At 39.1% G+C, this 21158-nt stretch overlaps 3 protein-coding genes across 9 annotated transcripts in view; 1 reads left to right on the top strand and 2 right to left on the bottom strand.

The window, feature by feature from the left end:
* LOC126372430 (protein FAM135A) overlaps window positions 1-3275 on the bottom strand; it is a 43880-nt gene extending 40605 nt beyond the window's left edge. Inside the window, exon 1 of one of the 2 annotated variants that reach the window (XM_050018176.1) lies at window positions 2666-3275. In XM_050018176.1, coding sequence (XP_049874133.1) covers window positions 2666-2742 — 77 coding nt within the window. In that variant the 5' untranslated portion in view covers window positions 2743-3275. The remainder of the gene's footprint in view (window positions 1-2665) is intronic. The other variant, XM_050018175.1, reaches the window with a different exon arrangement.
* Window positions 1-21158, top strand: part of LOC126372577 (nuclear envelope phosphatase-regulatory subunit 1) — a 598500-nt gene that overhangs the window by 113833 nt on the left and 463509 nt on the right. The window lies entirely within an intron of this gene.
* LOC126372546 (CD209 antigen-like protein C) overlaps window positions 19775-21158 on the bottom strand; it is a 119388-nt gene continuing 118004 nt past the window's right edge. The window contains exon 5 of the mRNA XM_050018366.1: window positions 19775-20597. Coding sequence (XP_049874323.1) covers window positions 20347-20597 — 251 coding nt within the window. The 3' untranslated portion in view covers window positions 19775-20346. The remainder of the gene's footprint in view (window positions 20598-21158) is intronic.

Raw genomic sequence — 21158 nt, 5'->3', positions numbered from 1 at the left:
GAATACTGTAGTGGATAAACATCGCACGGCTATTGGTCGAAGCCTTTGATGTAATACGTGTAGCGGGCTCAGATGACAACTTGTAAACCCCGATATCGACCCCGCCAGCGTGGTCGACGATTTCCCTCATTCAGCGCTCATCGCTGATTAAATCTTTCAAATATTTTCCTCTCAGACGACGCTGTACCCTCAGGCCTGTTATCTTAAATTTTGCACCGGGTGAGAGCTCTCAGCGCTCCCCATTTGTCCGGCCAGGTAGTTAATGCCATTGCGGCAAACCTACAATAAGTCACATCAAAAAGACAAATTGCAGTCACTTATGGTATTGGACTCCGGGCTGACGACTAAGGTATGGTTTTTCTTACCACGACAGAATTACGCGTGTGATGGCTCAATTTAAAAAAAAAGAGAAAGGTGAAAAGTTGGCAACCTTATTTCACTATTAGGCCGAACAAATGGGGAGCTTCAAGGGCTTTTTATGAATACAAATACTTAAAAAATTCATTGAAACCGTCCTTGAAAGAAGTCAAGAGGATTTTGTACAAAACATGCGAAATTGCACCGTCATTACTTTGATTATGAAACTGAAAAATGGCGTGTCTGAATTTGTGAAAGAATTTTCCTTATAAATCCACTGCTTTGTTGAATACTGAATGCATTAGCATTCCGCTTTTGTAATTAGGAGATTAAGTTAATGAAGTAGAAAAGTACCTTTGACATTCTCAAACACTTTCGGGGTTTCTTTGTTTGGTAGAATTTCTTTTAATAGGTACTAGCCATATGAACCGGCTTCATTCGTCGAATTTTTACTTTGTAGTCTTTTTGAAGAAATTCAGATCTTAGCAATGAAAGCCGCATTCAGAAACATTTAGTGATTCTCATGAGTAGCTCCTTCGTTTTTTTGAAGTGACTTATTGTAGATTTGCCGCAGATTGCTGACTTGGCCGGACAAATGGGGAGCGCTGAAAGCTCTCACCCGGTAGAACGTCTAAGACAAAAGGCCAGAGGGTGCCCAGTTGGGCGCGAACCTCGGGTCTGGGCGTCGTCTGAGAGGAAAAGTATTTGAAAGAATTAATCGACCTTAGTGGGTCGATAGCGATAAGCGTATGTAAGTACCTACTTATTTATTATAGATCTATATAGTTACCACTAGTAAATTAGGTATAGTGCATAATTTATTATACGTCTTAGAACGTTCGATAGTTCGAAACTTTGGACTGTCTTAATTGAGGAACGTAAAACTGGTGTTATTTTTGTCCCACATTATAATTTAAAGTTTAAAATCTAAAAAATTAGAATATTCTCCGCAATCATATTCTCAATGCTGAAATGTTTTAAATTTTAATGTTGGTACACTGAAGAGCAGAATTCGCTGCGTAGCTTCGGCTTTCAGTTGGTTGTCGTGAATAATACAAACCGTTTCTAGATTGCACTAGGTCTGTCTCTGAAGACTATTACGTCTGTGCTTTATACAGGATGTTAGTGACACCGTAACTAAAAAAAATAGAACGCCTACTTGCTGTACTAAAAACGATAGTAGGTGTTTTTCTTGTCGGAAATATTTACTTAATTAAGATCTTGAACAATGCGAACAGTCGCTAGAATTTTTCATCCAAAAATCATGAATATTCCGACAGGAAATTCCACTTGATTTCAACTCAGAATAATGGTCAGAATCATCCCTCAAAGTTTTCGTTACGGTGTCACTAACATTCTATATAAATCGTTCTCTTTGAGGTGCTTTGAGGTCCTTTTAGCCTAAATTTCCCGAGGGGCCTGCTACAGTTCTTCAAGCAATCGAGTTTATCAAGATCGTGACTTGTTATGCCTATATAAGAGCATCGGGCGTCTAAAAGCTGCCCCCAATCTTGCCTTCGTCTACAAACATCCCTAATAATGGTAACTTTGTTCGTTGCTAACTACTTCTGACCGTTGCGATGGACGTCACAATAACTAGTCTTAGCAACCTGACACCTGCCTGTCTTATTGTTCGCTTATTTTGCCACTAATTATGTAACTCCTCCAACTGGGTCACTAGATAATACCCTTCTTAAGCAGTAGGTAGTCCGGTACCGGCTCAAATAGCTTCATATTAAGCATCCTTAAGTAATTGCTTGTAGAACTTTAGGGATCTGTCTTACTTTTTGCGTAGTTGCAGCGATTCGTAGTGACAAATGAATACGCTGTTGAAAAGAACTATTGCTAGCAAAGCTTTTCAGTGACACGACGTCAAAGATTACTTACTTAACTGATATTTAAAAAGCTATTAAAGGTGTAGCGAGGAAGCACTTTAAGGTGTAGTTTGAGAAACGAGGTTTTTCTCATTCGTCCAGAACAATTTCCATAATAATTTATAAACAAGCAGGATCCGGAGCAGGGCCGCTCACAATCAATAACTGTCTAAGAGCCACAACACTCGTAGATACCATCTATCACATCGTTATCGGCGCCCCACATTTTGATAAGGACCATTATGTCGCGCATTGCATACGACAGACTATTAATTGACTGCGATTTATAGAACCCTCTTTGCGAGGCTCGCTCTGGGGCCTATTCAGACTCGACGGCGGCGAATTGTAGAAGCCGTCGAAGGAATCGGAACGAATTAAAGTAATTTGACTATTCAATAAGGCCCCGGCAAATACAAGCGGCGTGTCGAGCTTACCCTCTCTGGAAGAGGTCCACATTGTAGAACTTGTAGAGTTCGACGGAGAATTCGAAGGTGGCCTGCAGGTCGGTCATGTTGGCGGCGGCGACGGCAGGCCTGCGGCGGGTGGCGGAGCGCCCCGCGGTGGCCGGGGCTGTGGCGGCGCTGCTGAGGGCGCGCGGAGCGGGCTCGGCGGGCGGCGCGCCATGCCGGGGCCCGCTAGCGGCGCGCCGGCCGCCGCATGCCGCGCCGAGCACAGGCTCACACACTCCCGCCACTCGCACACTCCACTCGCGACGTGTTCGGGCGCGGCCCGGCTCACCGCGCAAAAATAGCGAGCGGAACGCGGCGACTGCGATCGGCGTGCGGCCCACAGTGCGGGAACCAGGAATTCATTTTTTAATAGCGGGCGGCACGCATGCGCGCTGTGTGTGCGCCGCCGCGCCGCCCGGCTGCAGCAGTGCGCGCCTCGCCTCGCCCGGACAGGTGCGCTCACACTCCACGCCGCACGGCGCCGCCGCGCGCCGCCCGTAGCGCAGCGCGTTTATATCTTATGTTATTATGAGCCGGCACTTTCAGGGATAAGTCGCCGCGTGGCAATGCGCGGCGACTGCGGGAGGCGGTAAAGGTCAGGGGGCGAGTGGTCGCGGCTGGCGCCTCCACCCGCCGGCACCTAACCTTTGTATCCGCACCTGCCGAACGCAGGCCGCCAGGCTCTATACGCCCGATGACGCCATTTTATGAATACCTGTCTAAGGCAGGGGTTCGATTTGGGTCGACCTTTGCTGTAGTGAGATTTGATGTTTTTACTGACGCGCAAAAAGGTTAGCGCCGCGGATACGTCGTGGCCCGTCGTCCGTCGTCTCTCGCGATATGTTCCGATATTTCGGGCTCGTACCCACGTGCTCATATATTTTTAGTCTTTACAAGTTTACTCCAAACAAAATATATATCCGTCACTACTTTACGCTGAACGTTATTGCTTTTGGGTTATTCAGCGGTCGTATAAACATGAAACATGAAGTTTAGTAACGTTACTCTTTGGTAAACACACTTCTGTATAAATAAAACATTAAACAATGTTATTAATATATTTACAAACGAGGGCGATATACTTACCCACCTTTTTACATTAAATACGGCTCTATTATTTCTGCCTTTATTATGCCTGGAAATAAACTCGCTTTTAGCGTGTTACGGCATATCTAGAAAGTAATTTTGGTGGAAGTTTCACAGTAATGGCTGCAAATTGTTGAGGTGTATGTAAATCTCATCGTGAAAGGTCAGGGTTCAGTTTTGAGGGTCGATCGTCGCGGTTCAAGGAACGCTGGCTGCAGAATGGCGCTGCTTAAAGGGTGCTATGAATAAATACTTAATAGTATAGTAGGTACAGAGTAATGCTTAAAATTTATCGTAATAAATGATAGTAGGTAGGTACATTATTGTTACAACCTATGTTACATTATTAGGCGATATGTCTAAATGTGCTTTCCATCGGCATCTTAAAGGAAAGAATAAATATGTTCTACCCTTTACAATAGGTAATAGTTACATCCAAAACTAATTAAGTAAAATATGCCTTCAACATACCTATTTACTATAGAATTTTATCTATGTTTTGAAGGGGTTCCCCTGACGAACTTATACTCACTTTCAATGCAAAGTGAGATCCAGCACAGGCCTAAACCAATGATTTTCGATTTCAGAGTATCATGTGCTGGTGAAGGAAAACATCGTGAGGAACATTCATGTCATCTTATCTGTAATAGGGTACTTTCCAACTAAGTATTCAAACCAGTTACTTTTTACAAAACGTCAAAACACGAAATTACTATAGAATTTGTATGAAAAAGCACAAATTCCATAGTAATTTCGTGTTAAAATGTGATAAAAACACGTGATAAAATGTCGTCCGACATAAGTTTTTGATTAAAATGTATAAATAAGTTAAATATAAAAAAAGAAAATGTTCTCCGTTAGTTTTAGATCTGTCTTTATTTAGTAAGTAATCAGATTTTCATAATTTATCTCGAATCTAGTACACGACTTCAATTGTTTTCAGACAGGCAGTCGTTTCTGTTTAAAATCCGGATCTGTCAAATCGTCAAGCGTCAAGAGCTTGTGAAAAACGGGATATGATTATGATTAACGCTAGGGTTAATGAACATAATGTACATTAACGTGCGAACTAGCTATACTGTTAGTATATATACAATACGCGTTGTGGCAAGGGCTTCTACTATATTAAACCCCAATTGCGTCTTCATTCAGAACCCTTTTCGGGTTACCCTGCAAGTGATATTTTACTGAAGGGTAGCGCGTAGGAGGATTTATCGTCATGAGATTTTATTGGCATTTAGGAGTACTTGTAGTTAGTTACATCTATAATCAAGATAGGTAATAAGGTCTTATTTTTTAGCCTTTATGACAATGGACCATGGTAATTGACAACATTTCCAGAAATTGAAAAACTGCCAAATTTTCAGATTAGGTAAGCGGACCCTGTGTAAAACTGGATAATTCTAGGAAGATGATGATGGTAGGAATTAAAAAAAACGTTTTCGAATTCATGTTTGATGATCTTAAATGATTATCGCGTGCTCAGTGGCGAAGGAAAACATCGTGAGGAAACCCACATTCCCGAGAAATGCGTTTTTGGCGGTATGTGACCTAACCAGTATTGAGCTGGTTTTCCCTTCGTGGGTTGGAAGGCCAGACGGGCAGTCGCTTCTGTGAAAAACCGGACCTGTCATATCTTCAGGTTAGGTATGGAGATGATGGTTTACTGAATAAATAAATAATAAAATATTTCATGGTGTTCGATAAATTGACGCAGTTTAGAGTTTTTATTGGAGTTCGACATGCAATTTTGAATTTGTTGTCGCACCTATTACCTTCTTCCTTATTAACACAAAACTAAATATAATATCAATACTTACTGGTTTTCATTTATAATCTTCCGTAAGTAAGTACTTTCGTAAGGCCACGGGGCTGTGGTGTGTCAGTGAGTTATGATCCTAAGTATCTCGAAACTCGGGCCAACTAGAGAATGCCATAAGAGGCAAGTCAACAATGAGTCGAGTTAGAGACTAGCTAAAGAAACTATCTAAGACAGCTATATTATCTTCGTATAAAATGCAAGCTACCATATACCTATCTATAGTCTTGAAGCTAAAGCTACGATATGACAATAGACACTCTCTCGTACGTACAATGCCCGAACAACCACTCAGCATATTGCCAGCGGTTGCAAAAGAACAAACAGTTATGCCATCGTATGTATGCTTAGTTAGTAGGTATGCTGGTTTACATTATGTTTGGTATATGTCGAGGCTTTTGCAGGCGGCGGGGCTTGTAGGTGGATAATTGGTAATGCATGCGTAATATAAGGCACTGCGACGAACGACCTCCGTGGTCCAGTGGTTGAGCTCACGATCCGGAGGTCCTGGGTTCGATTCCCGGTGGGGACATATCACAAAAATTACTTTGTGGTCCCTAGTTTAATTAGGACATTACAGGCTATTGTCCGAAAGTAAGATGATCCGTGCTTCGCAAGGCATGTTAATCCGTTGGTCCCGGTTACTACTTACTGATGTAAGTAAGTAGTCGATACATGAGCCATGTCAGGGGCCTTGACTCAATAGTAACCCTGACATCAGGGTTGATGAGGTTGGTGGCCTCACTACCCACACGATAGAAGATAAAAAAAGATAAGGCACTATACGGGGCGTGACGTCGTAACGAATACTGAGGGGAATGATTCAGACCATGATTCTGAGTTGATATCAAGTAGAATTTCCCCTCGGAAAATTCATGAAATTGTTTGTGTTTTTTAAAATTACTTTCAATTCCATACGTTTGCGATGGAAAATTCCACTTGATATTGTTAACTCTGAATCACCCCCCTCAGTATTTGTTTCGATGTCATTTACACTCCATACAAGTACGTACAGGTAAGTATGGGCGTTAGTGACACCGTAACGAATACTGAGTGACATGATTCAGATCATGATTCTGAGTTGATATCAAGTGGAATTACCTGTCAGAAAATTCATGTAAATTTAAGTGTCTTTAAATTATTATCAGTTCTACACATTTGCGACGGAAAATTCCACTTGATATCAACTCAGTGTCATCCGGGCTCAATCAACCCACAAAGGTTTCGTTACGATGTCACTAACACCCTGTGTTCCCAATTAGGGTTATAAGTACCTGCATCGCAAGATGAACTAAGTATTTACGCTTCACGGAGCTTTCTGTTAGACCAACGTGATAGGAGATGTATCGCCGTTTGTAATGGTCGAGCTAAGTGTGTTAGTGATAATTGCACTTATAAATTAAAAACTCATTGCTGCAAGTTTGGTGACATAAAGGATCATAGCGGTTTACTTATGGGAGAATAGATTAACTTTTAGTGATTACAGAGTCAAGGTTACTGCATGCATGAATGCTAAGTCCCACTACTGGGTACGGACCTCCCATCAATCTTCATGGACCTCTCATTGGAAGAGCATGGAGTATACTCTATACTCCACTACTCTACTGGGTCTTTTCTAACGTGTAGGTAAGAGCGTCATTTGTTTCAATCGGCTACGGGAGCCGTGGCCTGAGAGGTAAAAAGCGTGTGAATGTAGATTGCAGGGTGACATTGCAGTGCTCAAAAGTTAGGACATTGTTTTTAGGGTTCCATGCTTTGTTAAAAATGGAAGACTTATAAGATTGATTTTGTGTGTCCGTTTCACAAGTCCCTACCTAAGTAAGGGCTATAAACCGAATCATTAAGCTTGTTGCACACAGACGCCACACCGGAAGGCGTTCCTGGGCGGGAATATTTTGTAATGTTCGAGTTTGTGTGTAATAACCTCAGTGCTGGTATAGTGGTTAGAGCGTTGGGCTCACGATCTTGTCCGGGATCGATTCCCGATAGGAACATTCTCAAAATCCCTTTGTGAGATTATCGCTTGTTTCGCCAAGCCTTTGCAGGCTGAATCACCTGATTGACCGAAAAGTATCAGTGCTTCGGAAGGCACGTTAAGCTGTTGGTCTAGGACTGGTAGGATAAACACATCCAACAACATGCACTGGAGCAGCGTGGTGGAGAGTGCTCCATACTCCCTTTGGTAGATTGAGCGGAGGCCTGTGCACAATAGTGGGACGTATACAGACTATTTATATTATTATGTTTGTGTGCACGTATTCATAAAAAAAATCGACCTGTAACGTTCCCGGTATCTCCCGGCTTGCTCTTGGCTATCTTTTTTATAGTCTTCCGCATTCCCGGCTAGTGATGTAGAGCGAGAGTAAATTACACGAAAGAAAGCTGAAGTGACTGTTGACAAAAGACATAAGGTGCGAGTTGACTAAATGCTGCATTCACGAGAGCTGAGTCGAAGCGGACGGGTGTTACAAAATTCTCGCAACAGACATGCTAGTTTTAATCCAGGTAAAAAAATATTCTCATATTTTACCCAACTGCGGCGAAGCAAAGAGGAAGATTATGTGTTTGACCGCTATGTATGTATGTCTGTTCCCACCTAATTTCTAAACCATCTGTCAGAATTTAACAAATGAGGTGTCACTAGAAGCGTCTTGATTGTCCGGTGGTTATAGGCTATGTGACGTCACGCTTAATTCAATGTGGCGCCCTCTAGAGGACATAAACTGAGTACGAAAAAAATATTTTTCCCAATGGGTATGAAATGAAAGGAATGAATTTGCACATTTCAAATATGAACATCTTACTAGCTTTTACCCGCGGGTTAGTATTTACATGATAATTACTTAGAATTGATAACATAACTGCTCAGACATGTTCCGAATAGGTTTTATCTACTAATCTTGCTTAAAACATACAATGGAACACAACAATGGATCATCTCAATAAATAATAAAAATATAAGTTTAAAAACTAAAACCCGACTAAGGAAAATTCACGCTCGTAAAAGTATGGAACAAGAAAATAGGTATATTTCTCTGAAATTCCTTCGAATAGTGAAGTCTTAAGAGTTTGCTTACTACGGCATTCGACCACGGCTATTTGGAGAACATCACTATTCGGAAGAATTTCAGAGAAATGTAGAAAATATACCTATTTTCTTGTTTCATACATTTTAGAGCGTGATTTTTCCGTGTAGTCGAGTTTTAGTTTTAAACTTTTTTTTCTTGATTCTATGTTGGACTTACTCATCTGAAAGGGGAACGGAAATACGCTGCAGTACTACTTGCTGCAGGTGTGTGGGCTTGAAGCCAGCTGACTCAGTGTTGTTGAGCTGACACGCGACAGCTGGGTCGATAGTTTTATGTGCCGTAAAGAACAGAGAAACTTAATCACAAAATTAGTAATAGTACTTAGTAAGACGATGTGATTATACGGCTTTGGTACTAATTTTAGTTAGTTCCTCACCTCTACAATACGAACCCGTCCGATTACTTTAGCCATAGAGGTGGCCAATCAGCGTGCGACACCAAACACTTCAGAACCCCGATACCGACCCCGACGGCCTGCTTATTGTAGGTTTGCTACAAATGGCATTAACTACTTGGCCAGACAAATGGGGAGAACTGGGGACTCTCACCGGGTACAAAATTTAAGACAACAGGCCTGAGGGTGCCCGGTTGGGCGTGAACCTCGGGTCCGGGCGTCGTCGTCTGAAAGAAAAAAATTTGAGACAATTAATCGACCCTAGTGAGTCGATAGCGATAAGCGGGTACACTTTCCTCGCCAGTTATGTTTAAGTCCCATGTAATGAGGGCGAGCCTATTGCTATTAACCGGGGAAAAAACCTGGATTCGAACATGAATTTAAACTCATAAAGTCGGATTCAGTGGTCCGGACCCCGAGCCCTTCCAGTTTATGTAATTTTATACACATATGACAAATCTCCATAGTTCCATAAAATGTGGTCACCCAGTGTAAATGAGACGTGAGTGCGTCACGGTAACACCTCGCTTTCTGCTTTGTAGGTCGAGTCCAGCTGCCGGCGTTTATCATTTTTATCGCCCGCCCAAAGAAAGGCAACGGGTTTTTAAGACACCCTTCAGGGGTCGTAGGATACTGGTTTCAGTATAAGTTGAACCGCTAATAATAAGTAGTCTGAAGATCCTACCTCTACATTGAATATATCTAAATTTTAAGTATGTATACTTACATAAAGTCACACCTATTTCCCGTCGGGGTAGGTAGAGACAATCATAGGTTAATGCCTGTGCTGGATTCGAACCTGCGACCTCAAAGTGAAAGGCAAGCGTTCTACCAATTGAGCTATCACGGCTCTTAAGTTGCATTAAGTAAGTAAATAAAAAAAAATACATTAGAACACAGCGTTCTTGTTACAGCTCATAAAATGGTTGTAGAGTCGCAAGACATTTGAGCTGAGGTATTTTAGGTGCGGTTTCAAAACGTAATACCCACTCAATCCGAGCTATTCATACAGCTAGTTTGTGCCTTCCTTGCAGACAAGTTTGAGACAAGCGAGCTTCATCAGGTGTACCTACTTTCAAAGTTTGAATGTACATTCATCAAGAGAATAGGTGCAAATGGTGCAATTACGCTTTAATACAGGATGTTAGTGACGTAACGAATACTGAGAGGTGATTCAGACCAAGAGTCCGAGTTAATATCAAATGAAATTTTTGTGTCGGAAAAATTCATGTTAATCTCTTCTCTTCTATCGTGTAGGTTGTGAGGTGTATTAGCAACCTCATCAACCTGTCCGGGTTATTATTACTTTTGCGATGGAAAATTTCACTTGATATTAGGCTCCCCTCAAAGTCTTCGTTACGATGTCACTAACACCCTGTATAGGTTACCATCAATACGAGGACCTGGAGCTTAGAGCTTCAAGCTTTAGTTCTTTCATCGCTGACGCTATCTGAAAGTGAAGCCATAATTTAGGGTGAATATAAAAGGCTACATGAAAGGCTGAATCACGGTAAATCAGGAGGAAGGTGTAATTTTTGCTTGTAATGGTTCATTCCGCAGAGTGCAATGTGGAATATAAATCACACATTGCATGTGCGGGAATTCGAATTGTATCGATACCTATATAGGGAGTTAGTGAAACCGTAACAAAAAAAATTGAATGTCTACTTTATTGTACCAAAAACGATGGTACCTAGGTGTTTTTCTTGTCGGAAATGTTAAATTAATATTTTGTATTTATTACACTGCAACGTAAATCCGCGTACTGTTCGCGTGGATTGATTAACATTGATCAAATCAAAAAATCTAATCAAATCAAATATACTTTATTTTCTTTTACTTTACTTTTTTTTATGGTATTTCATACTTGTTATTTTTTAGTATGTAGCTTAAAGCACAACATAGGACTTTTTCTCCTATTGTGTGAGTTGTGGGGTAGATTGCGACCCTCAAAAATACGGGAAAATGTAGGACTAACATTACAGGCTGATGATCACCTGATTGTCCGAAAGTAAGATGATCCGTGCTTCGGAAGGCACGTTAATCCGTTGGTCTCGGTTACTACTTACTGATGTAAGTTAGTAGTCGTTAGGTACATGAGCTATGGCAGGGGCTTTTGTTTGGCTCAATAGTAACTCTGACACCAGGGTTGATGGGGTTGGAAATCTATCTCAGAACCCACACGATAAGAAGAAGACCATTCAAGCCTTTATATAAATATAAAACTGAGTTCTTGCGTGATCTGTACCCAGCCCTACGAGGTATAAAGTAAAACCCTTGCCCAGGGATACGGGTTAAGACCTCGACGGTTGCAGAGGCGGAGTTGAGAGCCATCGGTACGGCAATGCAGGAGGGAAGGGGCAAGTCACAGGGACATTAACCTGAAACCTGACAGAGGTACTATTCAGAGCTTTGAAATAGACTACTCTGGACGCCATCCCACTCACGTCAGACAGAGTACTGCGGGGCGGAAGGCAAGAGGGAAACCACTACCCTATTTTTCCCTAAAAAGTAGCATGGAGAATGCTACACCGACAACAGCGTGGCTTTTAAATTAATGTTGATGAATCATATAAATAAGGTCATGCACTTAACATAACATAATTATATACTTGGTAAACTTAGGTAGCTCGAATTTTACATTTGAAGGAAGCGGGTAAATCCAGTTTTTTCCTTGTCGTTGGCTTAATAAGTCGTTAGCCAGCGCCTGCTAGCGTGAAGAAATTAGAGTTCGGGCTGTGATGAGGTTTTTAACGAGAGAGGTAACTTGGTGGAAAATAATCGTTTAAGGTCGTCGCTTGGTGGAATCATATCACTTACCTGCTGGTAACCAAATATTGCTTTAGCAAAATTAAGGTTAAACCACAGGAGGAATTAGGTGTATATCAAGTGAAAGTAAGAAATATAATGCCAAAATATGCCATGATCTGTACCGTGCATTTCCACAATTTATTTGACTTTTTTTACGACTCCCAACATTAATTGGTTTTGTCGAAAACGGTAATATAATGGTAATTTTTACTTCTCTTATGGATCACGAAGTAAGGGTGGGAAAAGGAAATTACTTTTTCTATTACCGCAATGACTTCACGAGCATTAATATGTACATACACTTTAGTACCATGTCACATTAACTTTTTTGACAAATTGAACTGTAAGTCTCACTAAATGTCAAATATTTTTGTGCGACAGAGTCCTAAAGTGGGTACATTATATTGCTCATGACTGTACAACTTAGGAATTTTTCAGTCCATTTTATCAACACCGGCTTCGGACACTTTTGTCCGGCCAAGTTGTTAATGCCATCTGCGGCAAATCTATATAAGTCACGTCAAAAAAAAAAAGGCTTCGGACACCGCAAGACTAGTTTGCATCTGACACAAAGATCTTTTCCTATTATTATTCTTTGTTTTGATAATTAAGTATAAGGTTACAATAGGATTAGATAAAAATCCCAAAGCAAAATAAAGATAAAAAAAACTCTGTGTCGGATTTTACGGCATGCCAAACGTGTTATGTTTTTTATTCGCTTTTTCCTGTTTGGAATAGAAGCTGTTTGGAAAGTATAGATGAATAATAACATTCGTACGCAACTCTCCCCTGCTATGTAATATTTCCCCAAAGAAAAAATGCAAAGCCGACTTTAAGCCACAAAATGAGACGTAAGACTGATATTAAACGTAGCGTTGTGAAGTTATGTATACGTATAGGGCTTAGCCGCGGGCACAGCGGCGTCGGGCAGGAAATGAAGGCGACTCCACCGCCCGCCGTACGAGACCCCGGCACTTATTACTAAGCATAACGTACTGATGTGCCGTTCCCGAGAATGTGCCCACTTTGGGAACGTTCCCGGAAGTAAAAAAGCGTAAAACTTATGTAAACCAAGCTTAATTACTTAACCTTTAGGCAGATAAGACTGGAAGAACAACAATTTGAAAAAGAAAACCAGTCAGTATTCTTATTAAAGAGTTTTTACAACGGGAAAATTCCCGCTTTGGGAACATTCTCGGGAATGACACATCCAGAGCATCCGTAACTAACATACATATAGATACACACGCACGTAATCCTTAGAAAAGAAGGGCTATAAGTGGCAAAAAACATCTTGAAGAAGCTTTTTGTTTACTTTAAAGACGAATCAAAAATCAAAATCAAATCAAATATACTTTATTGCACACAACATACAAAACAAATTAACACAGATGATGATAGATACAGTACAATCTGGCGAACTTAGGTTACGCACAATTATGGTTCCTTCGTTGAACAATACAGAAATCAGAATCATTTATTCAACGTAATTGTTAGGGATAAACTTGTTGAAGGCTGAGGGGAAGAAATGACAAGAAACTGAAACAGCAACAGATCTTTTAAATCAATCCAGGTTTACATTACAAGTGATTTTCAACAACTACGTAGTTATATATTTATATTATTACTATTATTATTCATAAAAAAAAAACATGGTGCAACACAATAGATATACGAGTAAATAGACTATTTGTCCAGTCGGATGGGGTATAGAGCATACTCCACCACGCTGCTGCTCCACTGCGGGTTGGTAGAAGTGTTTAGACCAGTAACCCGGGAGCGAAGAATGGAATCATCTTACTTTTTCAGGTGACTCAGCCTCCTATATTCTGGTCACATAATAGGTCAGTCATGGGTCTGTCTCACAAAGAGATTTCGATAATGTTTCCTATTGGGAATCAAACTCGGACCTTTTTTTTGACGTGACTTATTGTAGATTTACCGCAGATAGCATTAACTGGAGCGCTGAAGGCTCAACCGGTGCAACGTTTAAGACAACAGGCTTCAGGGTGCCCAGTTGGGCGCGAACCTCGGCTCAGGGGGTCGTCTGAGAGGTAAAATATTTGAAAGAATTAATCGACGACAACGGCTCGATAGCGATAAAAAAACCCGGTCCTTCAAAACCAAAGTCCAACGCGACCACGAAGTCTGCACAATAAACAATTATAATTTTAAAAGGTACCGATAACAATTTCAATGCACGGCGGGGAAAGATATGTCAAAAGTCAATTAGTGCAGTGGTATCGTGGTTAAAATTAGTGACGTTCCTAATCGATCGTCTTCGCTCCTTGTAACAGCAGAATCATCATGTCACATCATCATTTAAAAAAAAATGCGCATTCGAAATTACTTACCTACGTATCTTAGACACTTTCAAAAAGTCACCCTAATAATAATTCTTCTCGTACAAATCTCCTCGACAATCCGTCCTCGACTCCTCGATTCAGCCAGGCATACAATATTTCGCGGCAATATTTCGATAGCTAAGCGCGGTAAGAGCGGATCTCACTATTTGTCGACGTGGATATTACACGATGTCCCGATATTTCATAATACTTATGTATTTTTCTGACGAAATGAAAAAATTCGGGGAATAAAAAGTAAAAATAGAGATATTATAATATAGGAAGTGGTGGTGATTCAAGAAGACACCTAAATTTATTTTAAGTTATAAGTACCTGTAATTTTCTTATCCACCGAAAACGAAAGGTACGGTAAATCGACAGGCATAAAATTTATGGAACACACGTTAATTTTTGCCCTCTCAAATTTTACATTAGTCGACAGTATCAAGTTGACAGCACATGTAACTTTAAATAAAATTAGGAAGTGTCTGCATGAATCGGAACCATTATCATTTATAATTTCTAATTTAACTAATTAGTAGGTACTTAGAATACGAAGTAGGCATCTATATAATTTTTAACTCCTTGCAAGAGGTTCAGTATGATCTACTCTGAACCGGCGTGCGTGTATGAAACGATTGATGAATGTGGAGGAAGTAAGAGAAGTGTGTCAGGATCAAAGCAAATAGAATTCCATAGTCGCTGCTTACCCCGGTGGGAAAGCGTAAGTTTATATATGTATGTAAATATGTATACAGAGGCGCAAATAGGTATCTATCTGTCATCATCTCTCTAGCATTATCCCGTTTTGCATAACCTAACCTAACCTAACCTGAAGATTTGACAGGTCCGGTTTTTTACAGAAGCGACTGCCTATCTGAATAGGTCTATCTGTAAAATGTAATATATCAATGAGACCGGCTATCATGTCGCCTCCGCCCCGCCGTGGCTTCCTGAACGGGTCCCGCAATTTGATTTATGATCGATTTATGTAAACTTCCTCCGAATTCAATTTAGCAACTTATATTTAATTTAGCGGGAGATTGGAATATCTATTCGTTACATGATCCGTTTTGTGTTTCATGCCAATTTTAGATAAGTATTTGAATTTTTGATCGAATTTATGAACATAGATTTTATTGTCGATATAGTCTGATCACATTATCTGATAACTGTTGTAGCCTAGTTGGAACGCTTTACTCTAATTGTGAGGTCGCAGGTTCCCAAAAACAGAACGGCTCTAATTTTAAAATTCATCTATAAATCATACATACATAAACAGTCTATATACATCCCACCCTTAATCAACTGGAGGGGGTATGGAGCATATTCCACCATGCAGCTCCCGTGCGGGTTGGTGGGGCAGTTTTACGGCTAATAACCGGGACTAACAGCTTAACGTGCCCTCCGTAGCACGCTTTGTGAGACTGTCCTTACCAAACAAAAGAGAGTTTCACAAAGCGATTTCGATAATATCCCCATCGGGAATCGATCCCGGATCTTCTAGATCGTGAGCCTAACACTCTAACCACTAGACCACGGATGCTGTTCATACATAGGTAAATGATTTTCGTTTACTCCGCTGTAAAGGAAAACATCGTGTGGAAACTCACATATTTGTCCGAGAAGCTGGTTGGCCGTTTGTGTTGGAAGGTGAGACAGGATCACTTCTGCAATAAACCAGACCTGTCAAATCGTGAGGTAAGCGATTAACGGTATCCTTACAGCATCCTACCGGTATCTACCTATAAATAAAAAGCGTTGAAAATAAATTACTACTGTTTAAATTATGAAAATAAACAACAAAAGCCGTTTTTTGGTTGTGAAAAATAAAAAACATTTCCTTTTTTGAAATTGCATCTAGAAATAAACTGTTACCGGCCAGTTATTTATAAACGTACCGTTCACTCTTATAAATTATATTTATTTTCGTAATATAAGGACTATTTGTTAACACATCATGGCTTCGTGAACACGTGACTTGGGTGTAAGTCCCGGATATTGTAGGTCACGTGTATCCCCCCTCACACCTTCCCTGTTGTAGACCCGTGTGCGGGCATTTATTTGAATAATACAGGTGTCTTTGCCTGTAGGGTATGCCTGTATGGGCGCATGAATTTTTTATCCAGCTCCTAGAGATTACATGCAGGCAATGTTACTATCGAGCGGTTTTGGTATTATTGCGCGGGAGCTCTGGGGTGTTAAAATGGCCACATCGAAGCAATCCATCTAAGAAAGCAATATTGCTATTTGACATTTGTTTGCATTGCGCACTTACTTTTATATGCGCAAATGTCAAATTGCAATATTGCTTTCTTAGACGAATTGCTTAGATGTGGCCATTCTATCGATGTGGCCATTCTAACCCCCCTGTTCTATAAAACTGAATAGGGTAGTGTAATAGGTTCAAGATAAATTATGAAATTCTGATTACTAAAAAGACAGATCTAAAACTATCGAAAAAAATTTAACGTACTTAATAATAAGTCCGATATTTTATCACGTTTTTCAATGACGTCACAGTGTGTTTTTTCTTACAAATCCCATAGTAATTTCGTGTTTTGACGTTTAGTAAAAAGTAACTGATTTTACTATTTTATTTGGAAACTAGCCACAAGCCAAAAAATAGTTTCAAGAAAAATTGGTCTGAAAAATTTTTATTGTTTAATTGGGAGTTTTAAAAATTTTTCTATCTTGCACCAAAAATATTATGATCTACTTATGTAAAATAGTAGTTGATAGTCAACTTGCTTATCATTTTGCAGAGCAGAATATATATTTAGTAGCACTGTAATTTCATGTACAATATAGGTAAATTTAGTCCTAAAAATACAAACAGCCGGCTTGTTTACCTACACTACTATTCTAGCATGTTAGTGGAAATAGTTCAGTAAACAGTGTCTCACTGGACTGGAGTGCGCTTGCCAGATGTCACGGTTTCAGTTATATAAATAGATCATGTTTATGCTCATGTCTTACGTATAATATAATATATGATAATAATTGTCAACCGACAGAGGGATTGCGTCCTCTAACATGATGGACTAATGTTATGGGCGACAGGCTGATCCCTTATCACCATAAGGTTCATCATATCCATCTTAGGACTTCGTATCAACAGTGGCTGCAAGTTGTCTTTGATTACTTGTGGCTCTGCCCACCCCATTTGGGATTACGGGCGTGAGTTTATGTATGTATGATAATAATTGTTTTGACTGTCTTTGTTAACATGGTAAGAAGTGGAAGGTTTGGTACAGTCATGAGCAATATCATGTACCCACTTTAGAATCCTGTCGCACTATCATATTTGACATTTAACGAGACAAACGGTATAATTTGTCAAAAAAGTTAATGTGACATGGTATCAAAGTGTATACATGTTAGTACTCGTGACCGTACACTCTTACCATTGAGGATCTTACCGTAGTGTGTGTAGGTTGTGTACTGTTGAGTTTTTCAGAATTTAAAAATGGATATTCGGTAAGGTAAACCTAGCTCAGACGCTAGTCGGCAACGGAGAGTTGCTATTCTATACGTAGTATTTATTCCTTATTCTATGATATATTTCTCCTCTCTTTCGCGCCTTCCTTTCCGGTTCTGTGCAAGTCTCATCCACTGCTTTTCGCCATACCTTACAATATAATCGGACCATTGGGCTGGTTGTTAAGTAAAAACAAACATATATTGTTTGAGGATTACGCGGTTATTATCATAATTAAAACACATAATACCGGGTTCTTACCGCGTTAATCAGGGATATGAGACTCCCGATATTTCAACACTTTCGCAAGTGCCATGATCACGGGACGAGTGATGAAATTATGGATCTACCTACTCCACTCCAATTTCATCAGTCATCCCGTGATCATGGCACTTGCAACAGTGTTGAAATATCGGGAGTCATATATCCCTAATAATAACGCGCTAAGAACCCGGTATTATGTGTTTTAAAAACAAACAGTGTGTAGTATTTCTCGTAAAGAGAAAAGAATGTGAAATGAGGGGAAGTTATTGATATTACACTTAAATAGTCTTTGGGTATATACCTAAACATATTTTTTTAAAGCTTAATACGTTTTTAAAAGACATGTTTAATAATATATATTTTGTTCTAAATGTTTTCCCATGGCTAGGCGTGATTCGCATTTACAACACACATTAATTGCAGTTAAATAAAATAAAGATCAGTATAAAAACTTAAAAATCGTTTATTGTCAACCTTATCACTATTATTATACATTTAGTCTAAGGTAACTATCATATCTACCCACTACTTTGACTACGGACACCGGGTGTCCAGAGAACTCCTAGCTGTGGTCACACTACATTATAAGATAATTTAAAAAAAAATACATTATTCCGTTTGTGTTTATTTCACATGAGACCTTTTTAGTTCATTGTTTGAGGTTTACGCGGTTATTATCATAATTAAAACACATAATACCGGATTCTAACCGCGTTAATCATAGAGTCTCATAGAGATCGTTGAGTCCCATATCCCTGATTAACGCGGTAAGAACCCGGTATTATGTGTTTTATTTTTTTGTGTTTTTTCTTTCAGACAAAAGGTTAAAGCCCTAATTAAAAAGGACCTTAACATAAATTTTGTGTGAATCATTGTGCCAGTATGTTTCTCATAAGAAATGTATCTACCGTTTGCATTATAGACCTTCAAAATGACGATCGCTACAGTACAATATAGTAGGTATTGTTACTGACCGAATGCTGATGGACGATTCAGCTCATGGTTTTGAGTTAATATCTAGTGATATCTTCCTTTCCGTCTTGGTGTTTGGAGTGTTCTTTTTAATTATTTTCATTTACATTTTGCGTATATATTTATACTAAGTATTTGGTGTCAGTAACACTCTGTATTACGCGTAGTGTGACCATAGGCTATAGTTCGGAGGTTTTCATAAGATCATTGGCAGTGACCGTTCCTTCTTAAAGAGTTTTTTGAACATTTATTTCGTTCATACTTACAACCATATTATAATAATTATATAAAAGCTGGGCTTAGATGAAAGTACCTACACGAAAAGTCGCTTTTGGAATGCTAAAATTAGATTTTTTTTTGTCAAAGTTACAAATTTTTTACACAAAAAGTTTTCACGTACGCCCTTGAAAATAAATAATTGTTTGTATCTTACACTACAGTAAATAGTACTGACCTATATCCATTCATTGCTTTCCTTCTATCTTTAACCGATACATTAATACGAAAACCTTAAATATTTTTAAGTAATTATTCGATAAATATTCACACTTGAAAGAAACAATTTTACGATTTGTAAATACAATATTAGTTTCAAAGACCTAATAAGTAATTTAAATTGAAACTCTTTAATAGATTGTTGATTTATTTGAACTTTTAATTCTCATTAGTTCGACCGCCGAACAAATTAAAAAAATGTCATTAGTTCAACGTTCGAATTAATTAATCGAACTAGTGAGAGCAAGCGAATTTTTTAAAGTGCCATTATGATTTTCAGTTACTTACATACAATTAAATATTTATATGTAAATATGTATTTACATATTTACATATAAATATATGTATATGTAAATAATCAATTTCTAATTTATAGTCGGTTAACAAGACAGTACCTATATACATAATGGTAACTTTAAATTTTACACGCGCTTTTGTGGGTCATACAAAACTAAATAAGTATATTGAAAGAAAATGCAGTATGATATTTACTAAAAAAAACTTAAAACAACCAGAATGTGTCTTGAAATAGATCAGTCTTCACCAATTTTAGTCAGACAAAATCGTGAAGAAAATTCGTAACATAGCTTCATATTGGGTGGATTTTTAGTCTGCCTGAAAAATCCTATTGGATTTTGAACCTAAATCAATATAAAAATATCCAGGTAGGTACACATAATATTCATTTCAAAAGTGTAACCCTTAAAATTTACTTACTATTTATTTTCACAAGCTAAGTTGCTGTCTAGTCTTCAGTTTTTCTTTCAATTGTAAAACCCTATCTATGGATAAATAAAATATATATCATAAAATACCTTATGGTTTCCATAACAGACAGAAAAAACACCCAATATGCATACATCGTTTGTTCAAAAACCTAATATTAAGTATAACCGTTCCAATTTCAAACTCAGTCCGTCCTGACTTCACAAATGAAGAAAGTTTCGAACGAACACGGAGAGTCGTTCCATTTGAGTCCTTTGTCGTCTCTGTTCCACAGTTCTAAGCAGTTCTCTTCTTCACCGTTCTCGTATCGGAAGTTGTTTGGTTCTCCAGCGTTCCAGTTGACGAAGGTCAATGGCCTTCCGTTTGCCATCCAGAAGAAGTTGCCTTCTTCTGCTAAATCGGTGCCCGATGTCCAGAAATGTTCACGGCCGTAACCTGAAAAAGTTTATTTTCTGAAGTCAGTAAAGGACAACAATGTATATAAAGAAGCGTAGGTAATTATAGCTAATTGGTTTAAAGAAGTAATCTTTATACTTATTTTTTCATGGCTTATTAGCCTTGATTGTTTTAAAAAAATATCTCGCGTTGTGTGGTCTCAATAAAAAAAGAGAGTGGCAGTTTGTGTAGGTTGCTCATGACATTACTTTAAAGAATTTGATTAGTTGTGTGGATGGACCTACTACTAATGATGATAATGATTTTGATAATAAAGCACCTGCGGCACAGCAACTGCCACGCGCGCGTCGCGAATTATATCAAGGGCTTCGACCAATGAACGCAGCTAATCTTGTCTACATGGATAAATATCGAGACCCTCGATATAATAAGATTTGCCCTTGCGGTTGCTGTGCAGAGCATGCTGATGTGCTTATATATTTTTTTGTAACTGTCATACGTATATGTTGTATGTGCAATAAAGAATGATTGGTTGAGGCCTAAACCAAATTGGGCAAATTTATTTTCGAATTCATTTTTGGATCATGAATTATTTTCACG

This window comes from Pectinophora gossypiella, chromosome 14 (genome assembly GCF_024362695.1).
Source record: "Pectinophora gossypiella chromosome 14, ilPecGoss1.1, whole genome shotgun sequence".
Taxonomy (NCBI): Eukaryota; Metazoa; Arthropoda; class Insecta; order Lepidoptera; family Gelechiidae; genus Pectinophora; species Pectinophora gossypiella.
This window is presented reverse-complemented; position numbering and strand designations above follow the sequence as displayed.